This window comes from Beta vulgaris, chromosome 6 (assembly GCF_026745355.1).
Source record: "Beta vulgaris subsp. vulgaris cultivar EL10 chromosome 6, EL10.2, whole genome shotgun sequence".
Taxonomy (NCBI): domain Eukaryota; kingdom Viridiplantae; phylum Streptophyta; class Magnoliopsida; order Caryophyllales; family Amaranthaceae; genus Beta; species Beta vulgaris.
The window spans coordinates 3,620,576-3,631,994 of record NC_079207.1 but is presented as its reverse complement, the minus strand read 5'-3'; the positions used below and the strand labels follow the sequence as shown (position 1 = coordinate 3,631,994).

Below are 11,419 nucleotides of genomic sequence, written 5' to 3'. Positions count from 1 at the left end.
GTTGAATTTTGAATACCTATGAATCAACCTCCTTCACCTAATTCACATGAATTGAAAAATGTTATTTAATTATTTAAAAATAAAGTACAATATTCTGGAAATTTGTACGTAACTTAAAAGTGTAGGTAAGTTGTTTTCCCCATTTTATAAGAAGGAGAAGTTTATGAAAAGTTTTACTCCTCTCTTTTTCTCTACTTTTTGTGAACTAAACAATAAAACCATCTTAAATTTCCTAAAAAAAAAACAGTTCCTACAAATTTTTTTAACCAACCAACCAAGCGCTTAGTGTTTAATTTTGCTCCTTGTTCCTACAATTTTTTTTAACCAACCAACCAAGCCCTTAGTGTTTTATTTTGCTCCTTTGTTCCATTTAATTCTAAATCTACTTACAAGTTACAGGGACAGGTGCACAAATGCACCCTACACACATCGCCAAAATGGCACCACGCGGCATGAAACAAGAAGCCTTTGATGCTTGAGTTTGAGGTATACGATATATTGATGTGCATGGTCGCATCAGCGGTAAGCCCCACCTTCATGTTCTACTCTCCTTAGTCCTCAGCAGGAGAAAATACATCCTCTATGAAAATATATTGCTTATCATAAATCCTAAATTGGATTTTTTAACTACAATAATACAAATTTTTGCCTATTCTCTCGCAATAATACAAACTTTTGATTATTTTTTAATAATACAAACTTTACATAAAAATTCTCCCAGTAGGTCAAGTTGACTTGTAACCGGTAAAAAACGTAAAAAAAAAATTTACAAAATGATCTTTCTTCTTTCTCCCTCATCCCCAAACCCCCCACCCACCTGAACCACGTCGCTTGTTACCTACTACAACAAGTTAAAAATCGGTATCGTCTTACTAGAGGAATTTTGATCAAAAATTTGTATTATTAAAAAATAATCAAAAATTTGTATTATTGCGAAAGAACGGGCAAAAATTTATATTATTCTTGTTAAAAAATCCTAAATTCTAACCCCTAAATTTTGGGGGTTGGAACAATTTGAAGCCCCTATCTGTGTCGTGTGGGATACTGTACTGATGCATAATTGATGACCCTGTCAATTGTCAATTTGTCATCCTCTCTTAGTCTTAGTACACATCACAAAACACTACATACAATTTTTATTAGCACCGAACCACCGAAATATAATACTGTTAAGATATTGTCATAAAAACTTATTTGGATCTGGTTGACTCTAAATTAGTGTGGACCTAATGCTCATTCATGTAATTTATGAAAAAAAAGTTTACTACATAAAAAAATAGATAAAAAAATATAAGTAGATTTAGATTGTGAAGTTTGACTTTGTGAAAAAAAGTTTTTATGTCACAAAGTGAAAATTTCATTATGATAAACTAAGAAAGAGGGACTATATTAAAAAAAAGTCATCACTATAGAAGATAGTAACCGTATAGTGTAACTAGCGATTTAAAAGGTTATTATATTGAAAATAAGGGTCACTACGTTAACTAAGTGGTTTCAATCCACAATAATATTATTGTGGATGAGGTCAACGCAAGACTAACTTATTTGCAAGAAACACTCCCATATATTTCTAGTAGGTCTTATAAATCGCCTAAGTTTTAAGTCTAATATTAAGAAGAGAACATGATACCTTTCTGAATATAATAATTAGTTTAATCTTTTGATGAATCAGCTTAATCTATTTAGTAGCCAGTTTAATCCATTCACTATTCACATTCTTGAATCCATTCATGCTTTGTTCTGTTCAACTTATTATAATTTATTTCAGAAAAAATAAGATAAGATAAGATCATATCATATCAGATAAAATAAGATATTAGACACACACAATAAACTATCTTATAAGATAAGATAAGACAAAATAAATTAAATCAAACAATCCCTTAGTAGCTAGTTTAATCTAATTCTGACTAGTTTAATCTATTCGGTAAGACCGTAAGACTGCCAATTAATCTTTAAAATTATAAGTTGTAGTTCATATTCAATGGAAAACACAGGAAGGACAAGAGAAGAGATGACTAGGTTAGTGTGAAATGTTCCCCTAAAAAAAAAGGTTAGTGTGAAATGTCTAGAGATAGGGTTGCTTTAGAGTGAGAAGATATGAGCTTGTTAGGAGAATATAAGCTTAAATTTATCTAATATTATGTTACAATTAGACCATCTATTCTATTAATTTCAGTATTTCTAATTAATGTCGATGATTTCTATAATATTTACCAATAATAACACAAAATAATTTTTGCTACCTTTCACGTGTTATCAATCTATACTAATATATTAAAAGTTGTTTTTAAGCAAGGAATGACATTTGCCACACGTGGCCCTCTCCTAGATTGTTTTATTATACGTGATTCTTGTACAAAAAAAGTTAATACGTTGTATAGGACTTGTTCCCATGACTATCAAGTTTATATATATTTATATATATACTTCCTCCGTTCTATTTTAAATGAAACGCTTGTTTTTTCACGCAATACAATGCGCTTCTCTAATCGTTAATATCTTTATTTGTGCACACATAAAAATATAAAAAGATTATAATTTGATAGTATGCATCGAGACGAATTCAACAAGAACCCACTTGACTATGTTTTTCTTTATATAATGGCAATAAATTGGAGTCAAAATTGATCAATATATAGTGTCATTTCATTCAAAACAGAACGTAAGAAGTATTAAAGTTTGAACCACTAATCCAAATAATATTAGGTGATATCATATTAACATAAAATATCAATAATACAAATTATAAATACCCAGGACATAGCATAGACCTACAAGCTAATTTAGGACAAACTCTTTATGTCAAAGTTACTAATATATCAACTTGAACTTAATTATAAAAAAAAAACTAAAAGCTTGAACTTTATTTCGTTCTGGTAATATATCTGGAAAAGGAATCATTCAATGCGGCAGTTGCGGTGCCAATCCCCAACATTAATAAGTGGGTTCACCACAACATTTTCGTCAAGTTCATTGTCCCAAGCTTTATAGTTCAAGTATAATCAGAAAGAAGTTAATGGCGTAATCAGCGGATCCACTTCCCATACTTTCCCATACGAACATCTCCCGTGACGTTGTCTAACCAAAAATGTATAATGATGAAGTTTTCCACCTGCTTTTTATTTCTTTGTTTTGTAAATTTAAGATCTATAAAACTTTTAACTAATCAAGATTTAAGCCAAGAGATACAATTAGGAGCAAAGCTCTACCAACAAGTGCTACTGCATTTCCATTTCCAAGTTTCGAACTTGAAAATTCTGAAGTTATTTCAAGCAAATACTCTCTTGTTCGTCATTTGTTTTCGTCAGGCTATCACAAGTACAGTAGTTTTTGTCAATGTAGGGTCACTTGCTATTGCACTACTTATTATTCCTAGCATCACTCCACCATGTGAATTATAAAAGGTTGTAGATCTTGTGCAATAAGTGCCCATCTTTTGGAGTCTAAAACAATAAAGGTTTCATAGCACCGACTCTCAATTTAGCCTCTATGAGATTGACTCCAAATTAAAGCCCGGTCCTAGATTGTTCTTACCAACCGATCATACAAGTATACAACTACCAGTAGGCGCAACGGGGACCGGGACTACTATGTGTAAATCACCCCAGCTGAACAGAGCTTCACTGTTCTTTTTTGTATATTTAGAGATCTCCTGGCCTTAGATTGCATAGATCTTGCGGGGTGGGCCAATAATAAATTGACACATCATCAATGAGTAATAACAAGCTTTAGTAGAGTTCTAGTCCATTTACACCGCCAAGCTTTAGGTGTGCACAAACCGATCCAGATCAGAATTTGGACCGGACTGGTCTGGTCCCTGGTCTGTCGAATATCATAATTCCGGTCCGGTCCGGTCCAAATTCGGAAAATTCTGATCTGGACCAGTTGGACAGGAATTTCTATTATTTTAGTAAAAAAAATAATTTATATGTTAAAAACAAAATTAAAAGATAGAAACTGAAAAAACTACTATTTATTCTTTTGGTATTGTTATTATTAAAATTATTAATTTTTAATGTATATAATTTATAAATATATTTAAATAAAATAAAATAAGATTTTTTTTCTTTGGAAAAAAAAATTTCCGGTCCAAGAGGTCCAGGAGTGGGATCAGACCGGAGCAGAATTTTTCGATCCGGTCCCGGTCCAAGGAAATGCCGAATTCCGGTCCACATGTCCAGCCGATTCCGGTCGGGTCTTGGACCAGTGCACACCCCTGATTATTAATTTTTAGTGGCGTGGGTGGGCGATTCTAAGTGGTTAGTGGCGTGGTGGGCGATTCTAAGTGGTTAGTGGCGTGGTGGGCGATTCTCGGTGGTTAGTTGCGTGGGTGGGCGATTCTCGGTGGTTAGTGGCGTGGGTGGGTGATTTCTCGGTGGTTAGTGGTTGTGTGGGCAGGTGGTGCTGGTTGGGTGGTCAGGTGATGGTTGAGCGGTGGTCTAATAATTGGGTCATTGGGTGGTTTGGTCAAGGTCCCTAAGGAGGTGGTCAATGATGAGTCAAAAAAAGGGAATGTGAAACCTTGGGAGGTATGGATAATCAAGTTAGAGGAATTTGGGGTAATGAGGGGAAAGGGAGGGAAAGCCAACCCCCAAAACAAATAACATAAAAGGGAATCAAGAGATTCTATTCCCTTTCCCTTTCTAGTTTCCCCCAAACCAAACGCCCCCTTAGAGAGTTTGTATCATTGTATGACTAAAAATGACATAGATGTGAGAAATTGCGTGTGTTTGAAGAAGAATCACATGCGAAAAAACTGTGCATTTTGTATCATTAAAAGATGAAACATATGTGGGGGGAAAACCCAGGACCATAATCATATCAAGCAACCTCAAGAAGATTTTAATAAACAAGATCTAAGCTTTCCCTACCAAGTGAACAGAAAATGAAAGCTAAAAAAGAGTGAAAAAAAAAAATCATATGGAAGAAATAGATACTAGAACAAAGATATAGAAGCAATCTCATGATTACAAGGCAAATAGCTGCATATCTATCTATAATCTAAATAAACAGATACAGGGTTCTCCACCTGGTCTCTGATGGGGAGAGGTACAGCAGCTGGAGGTGACTCCTGGCACTACAAAACTTGTATTTTACCTCCATAACCGTAGCGCTTCAGAAGCTCTACATCTTGTCTCCAGTTTTCTTTCACTTTAACTTCCACCTGTTCATTAGAATTGATTTTAGTCACACTTAATATCAGCACAAAACTGACTTCAGAAATTGGCAACAATATGATACTTCTCTATGATTATAGTAAGAACAAAAATCCAACTTGCTAACAAGTCGTCGAAGAAAATATTTTACAATTTCAAGGTGGAAGACCTGGGTTCCATGTTTGAATCAAACGACAAAGGCGCATTACTTCGTAAGTCTTATGAGTAGATTATCAGCTAGATACAGGACAATTTAGAACACAGACATTGGCATGAGACTTTATCCACAATTACCTATAAAGTCAATTAACATAACGTGATTTATTACCACCTACCAAACAGGTCGTGAATGTATATACATAGTAAACTGAAAAGACATACTGTCTGCCAGTTTACAATATGAGATCGACAACAATGTTGTCAAATATATAGGTGGTCTGTATCTTAAATAACCATCAAAGCTAGATAATGGGATTTTGACTTCATTGCATTGAGAATGAAGATTAGTGTATTATGTCCATGTGTATGCATGTGTGCATGCTTGTTTGTTTGTTGGAGAGGAGAGGAAAAGATAAGGATGAATGCTGAATCAATCACCTCTAGAAATACTTTCTTCTGCAAAAAATCTTCTATGTCAAGGCGTGCAGCAGTTGCTAGTAATTTCAGAGCTCTTCCCTCCTACAAAGATCTAGAATCAGTATACAGTTCTAATGAGAGGAAGAAACAGCTTCCTAATCAGTACACAATTGTAAAGCATATAGCTAGATAACAAAAAGGAACACCAATTACTTCAGCAATTCATATCAAGGCAAAACGGAACAATACAGCCAGAAACTGATTGTTCAAAATTCAAACAGAAGTCAGTGGCTCAGTAGCTTTGAAATACAACTTGCTGTGACAAATGACAATTAGTGGCCAGTGCTAACATGACCAAGTTGCAGCAGGCCAGCAGTTCAGCTAGCAGATACAGCTTAATATAGATCCAGCTTGAGATATCCGTAAATCTTTAATTGCCAAAAAGGGGTCATTCCTTACAATTTATAACCAGAACTGCAATACATTATCTAGATTTCTAGTGACTAAGAAAAGCCCTCACCAAGATAAACAAAAAGAAGGATCAAGAATTACACAAATGAGAAACAGTTTGAGCAAGGAAAAAGAGATAAGAAGTATGTAAACAAAATTTCTGGATACCTTACATGATAACATGAACCGCTTGAGGCATAACTCGAGCTGAGTGTTTATTGTTGATCGTATATAAGAGTCAACATGAAATGCAACTATCAGCATAAATAACAATGATACCTTAATCTCTTACCTTTCCAATAAGGATGATCTTTTGTGAATTCTTCTCAACAACAATCTCCACTTGAATAAAATCTTTTGCTGCTGGCCTTGTTTTATAGCTTATCACATTAACCTACAGGATATGGCTTTAAAAATAGGACTGCTTGCAAAGAAAGGTCACAGTTGTGAAGTTCGACAGTTACCTGGCATGCATACGGAACTTCATTCTTGTATTGCAAAAAGATCTTTTCTCTAACTATTTCAGCCACGAAAAATCTTTCAGGATGTTCACTAGCAATATCCTATGGCAATTAACAATTATAAATTAAGAATTAGCTAAGAAAGCAATTGACCATTTCATTTATGAATTTAAAATTTCTAGAAGTGCAGTACTGAAAATAAGTGACTCGTCATCCACAATAAACAACTATGGGGCGCAGATGACGAAACAAAAATGGGGGAGAAAAGGATAATCTCACAAGAAGCTAAAGGTTTGGATTAATACTTTTGGATAATATGGTGGACCAAGAGGAAGCTTTGACAGAATCCAATCTCTGACATCGTCAACTCCATGGCCATGTTTAGCACTCACAGGTATAACCTCATCAACATCTGTGAACTTTTCGTACCACTGCAACAAGCAGAACTCAGGTGTCAAACAAGCTTCAAGATACAATACAATTTCAGAAACATGTATGCATATATGTTTTCTATAAGCGAGGAAGATCACATGTAACAGTACACCCAGTACTCCACAAAACACAGATCACGAATCACAAATACTTTCTCGATTATGATGACAACAATTCCCATACTAGCTAGACAAATTAACATCATCTCTAAGGCAGAAATACGATTGATTTATTTCAATTATGATACGAGAAAATATAAAACAGACTTTCATCTTACTTGCACGACATTTTTCAACACCCTACAGCTATGGTTCCAGTATAAAGCTTAATTGGATAGGGATCTTGTCTGCAAACCATCAGCATTTGTTCTTGAAACACCATAAACAAATTTCTGTTATCCAGCCATCAATATTTGATTTTGGGACACAATAAACTAAATCCTGTAACAACCATCTGCTTGTAATCACGGTCAAAAGACCATGATACAGACACAAGGTTTAAGTTCCCTCATGTTTGCTAATTGCACGCGATCAAATAGCCACACTTAATTACACTCAATGAGATAGCATTTATTCATGGAGTTGGTCTTGTCCAATGTCCCTCTTTCAGTATCACATATCCTACTCCTTCCCCACTTTCAGAAATCTACAAGTTCCTTCCTCCCCAGTGTAAGAGCTATCCTTTCTTACAGGCCATCAACAGAACTGTGATGTATTTTGAATGGAACAGGCATTAGCGCATTTTGTGTAGGCCAGTATGCTCCGTAAGCACAGACACCATTTATGCAATGGCAAATGTGCTTTATACTTCACCAAAAAGCTTTTGATTTTTACAAGTATCAGTGCATAGAGGAAAGCTATCAGAATACGATAGAAGGTGCTATGCAATAAAATTCGATCGAGCAATATAAAGATTGATACAGAAAAAGAAAAAAAAAAAAGTTTGTATTTAAGTGATCAACATGCTACACAAGAAATGTAGAATCAGTTTTTGACTTCAGTATAAACAAACTGATCTGATACTTAAAAATCCTATGTTCAAGAGGAGGAGCACAGTCCATGAAGCAATAAGACAGCATTAGAAACATGGTAATTCATTAGACATAAACAGACCTGGAGTTTTTTAGCAATTTCACCAGGTTTAATGAGATCCTTTTTATTCAGAACAAGCAACGTGGGTAATTTGTCCTTCAGATCTCCTACCCCCTCAAGTACTTCATCTAACTGAAAAAAAGAGTAGGAAGCTGTGTCAGTCAATGGAGAATCTCGTGATGCAGAGAGATGATGAGAGCTAAAGAACGAACCTTTTCAGGCATTTTACACGCATCAACCACTACAACTACACAATCTGCATTGACGGCAGCACTGCGGACATTCTTCATCATCATAGAGTCCAATTTGTGCATTTTCTTCTCAATAACTCCAGGTGTATCATAAAGTACCATCTGCAAGCTATTAACAGCTGGACTCAACAATTATACAATACACAAATATACTCATTGACTGTATCTCACTAGGCCACCGTGTGTCTGTGTATTATGGGAGAAAAATGAAAATCACAAACATTCCAAAGATCCTCTTAGAGTAAAGGCCAGATACATGTGATATTAATATTGCTAGAGATTGATACACAGCCTCAAATAATAATGACATAAGCAAAAATTGATGTACTCTATCTACTGTATCATGAGGCTGGATATGTACATAATACAATAGTGTATTGACTATATTGAATAACAGTCTCCTTATCACTGAGGAAAGAATCATATGACAAAGTACCAAAGGCACCTTATGACAATGAATCCATGAAGGAGTTTAAGTAAATACATCAAGAATAATGAACGTAATGCAAGCATAAAAAGATCAATCATGTCCAGAGAAGATGAAATCACAATAAGGAATGTCACAAGCCATCATATACAAGAAAATTCAAACCTGATAATCTGGGCCAGAACATATACCAAGGATTCGATGTCTGGTAGTCTGAGGTTTGTCTGTGACAATTGACAGCTTCTGACCAATCATTTGGTTCAAAAGAGTGCTTTTGCCAACGTTTGGCTTGCCCACTACAGCCACATATCCTGCATATTCAATTAAAAGGTAATGTCAAACTGAGCATCATTCTTTTCAGAGTGTCATACCACAATATTCAAACATAACATTGTGAGAAAATAGACTCATACAGCATGTCAAGTAGGTCAAAGATGACACATATATACGCTATAATCAGACAGTAAATTCTAAATATCAACTAGGCACAGCCAAGGATTGCCTTAATCTCTAGCTTTGTACTAAACAGAAGAGGTTTGGGTGGATGCATCACGCAAGAGAGCTCCTCTTGAAATTGCAATTCGATGAAAATTAGAAATAGCCCAAAGCTGCATGGTTAAGTGCGTGCAGTAAACCTTTCAATTATCCATTTCCTAAGAAGTAAAAGTTTTCCATTTCAAGCAGCCGACCCCATCTTTTGGGATTAAGGCTTTGGCACTATTGCGGTGTTGTTATGAAGTAAAGTTTCCTATGTTTTTCCATGATCCAAAAAACTACTTAAAATTTCTAAGGCACATATGGTGCTCCCAGATTCCTTGAACATTTTCTTCCTATTTGTTTCGAGATCACCCCAAATATATAGACTCGGTATTTACTTAAATCAAAGGTGTATAATGCATTACAAATTGTACGATCATTACGCTTCAAACCTTGATTCTATTCCACTTGTAGCACCTCTAAGAAAGAAAATAACTCGTAACATTAATGGTGCTACATTAAACACAAAAATCGAACTCGCAAATATAAAATGGAGCAAAGACATCCAATTGAAATGCAATTCACAACATAACTTGATTCATCGACAACGTTCTTCCGCTAAAAACAATCATAATGCCAAAGGAACATTACTACCGCAAAACAATCACATTAAAAGTAAAACTAAACAATTCAATCCTTCATCAATCACACAAAATAAGAAGCGAACTAAGCATACAACATGACACATTTCAAAACTATTACCACAACAGAATTACAGAAACCTTAATATTTCCTTTATATAAGCAATCAAACACCATTAAAGCATGCAGTTAAAGTAGTTCAAAACTTCAAATTAACAGAAATAAACAACTAAATTCAATTTCAAACCCTAAATCAGGAAAAAAAACATAGAAATTATAATCGAAACTAACCACTTCGATGATTAGAGTCAAAATCATTCTCCTCCATTTCATATTCATCAAGCAAAACTAAATTTCGGTCCGGCTTTTCAGTAAGAGAGAGAAACGAAGACGACGACGACGACGAAAACAAATCTTCTTCAAATTCTCCTTCTTCGACATCTCTTTCTGTTTCATCTTCTACCAATGGAAGTTTCTCCTGCAAACCAATGCTACTGCGATTTCGCACTCTACTGTTTCTGAACTTGAATTGAATGGAGGAGAATCGAGTGAGTTGTTGTGAAGAAGATGAAGAGAGAGAAACAAGGTTTGAAGAATGAGAGATGAATCTCTCTCCTATTGAAGCTATGCCAATTGCTAAAACCTCCATTTTTTTTGAGCTCGCTTACCACAGTTTTCCTGTAAAACTGTAATGTTATCCACTTTCGTAGCTTTTCTTCTTTTTTATTTCAACACGACGTCTATAATGTTGTTCTCTTGGGCTAACAGAGTAATGGGTTATTTAAGTTGTAATACCAATGCACACATAAGCCCATGAGCAGAAGTTGTAATACTTTGGGAATTGGGATGAAGTTAGGGATGAAAATGGCGAAATTTTCATATTTGTTGTGATAAAGGAGTGATTCTTTTTTCACGAAGTTGTGTATTGCTACTTATGGCAAAAGTCATATTAATACTATAAGAAATATACTACAAGTTAACATACGTACATTAGCCTAGTGTATAGGTTTAGGAATAAACTTATCATGCATTAAATACATAGCATTCACTTTTTTGACTTCATAATACTCCCCCTTGAATGCCATATTTGATAGGATAATAGTTGCCTTGTTAAGAATCTTGTTAGGAAAAAAACCCGGTAAAAAAATCCATAACTAGGGGAAGGAGTACATCTATTATGTATCCTTATATGCTTAAAATTAACTGCCTCATTAAAAACCTTGTCAGAAAAAATCCGGTGGAATAAAAACCTAATTGAAGGGAAAAAGAGTACAGTACATATAATAATCCCCCTGAATCTAGCATATATCGTGAAGATGACACATTCCAAATTTTCGGACTAATTCTTCAAATTTCTTTTTGGAAGGTATTTGGTAAATAATCTGCAAGACTCACACATGATTGGATTTGTTGGATATTTATTGTCCCTTCCTATTGGAGGTCATGGGTGAAGA

The 11,419-nt window shown here is 34.8% G+C and overlaps 1 protein-coding gene across 2 annotated transcripts; it reads right to left on the bottom strand.

Annotated features, from left to right (window-relative positions):
• Nucleotides 1-4,795: 4,795 nt before the first annotated feature.
• Nucleotides 4,796-10,709, bottom strand: LOC104895060 (GTPase ERA-like, chloroplastic). Of its 2 annotated transcripts, XM_010681464.4 has the most exons (9): nt 10,257-10,706; nt 9,013-9,158; nt 8,382-8,522; nt 8,191-8,301; nt 6,952-7,077; nt 6,650-6,748; nt 6,478-6,579; nt 5,757-5,837; nt 4,796-5,167 (listed from the first exon to the last, which is right to left on the bottom strand). In XM_010681464.4, the coding sequence occupies exons 1-9, from the start codon at nt 10,612-10,614 to the stop codon at nt 5,081-5,083; spliced, it is 1,251 nt and encodes a 416-aa protein (XP_010679766.2). In that variant the 5' UTR covers nt 10,615-10,706; the 3' UTR covers nt 4,796-5,080. The 2 variants fall into 2 exon arrangements, 1 of the variants encoding a protein (XP_010679766.2); XR_007270572.2 differs by lacking the exon at nt 4,796-5,167 and having other exon boundaries at nt 5,823-5,837; nt 6,354-6,579; nt 10,257-10,709.
• Between the last annotated feature and the right edge of the window lie 710 nt (nt 10,710-11,419).

Coding starts and splice junctions, on each gene's coding strand:
- LOC104895060 (XM_010681464.4), bottom strand. CDS start 10,614: ATGGAGGTTTTAGCAATTGGCATAGCTTCAATAGGAGAGAGATTCATC. Junction 9,159..10,256: donor TGACTCTAATCATCGAAGTG/GTTAGTTTCGAT, acceptor TTGAATATGCAG/GATATGTGGCTGTAGTGGGC. Junction 8,302..8,381: donor CGTGTAAAATGCCTGAAAAG/GTTCGTTCTTTA, acceptor TCTTTTTTTCAG/TTAGATGAAGTACTTGAGGG.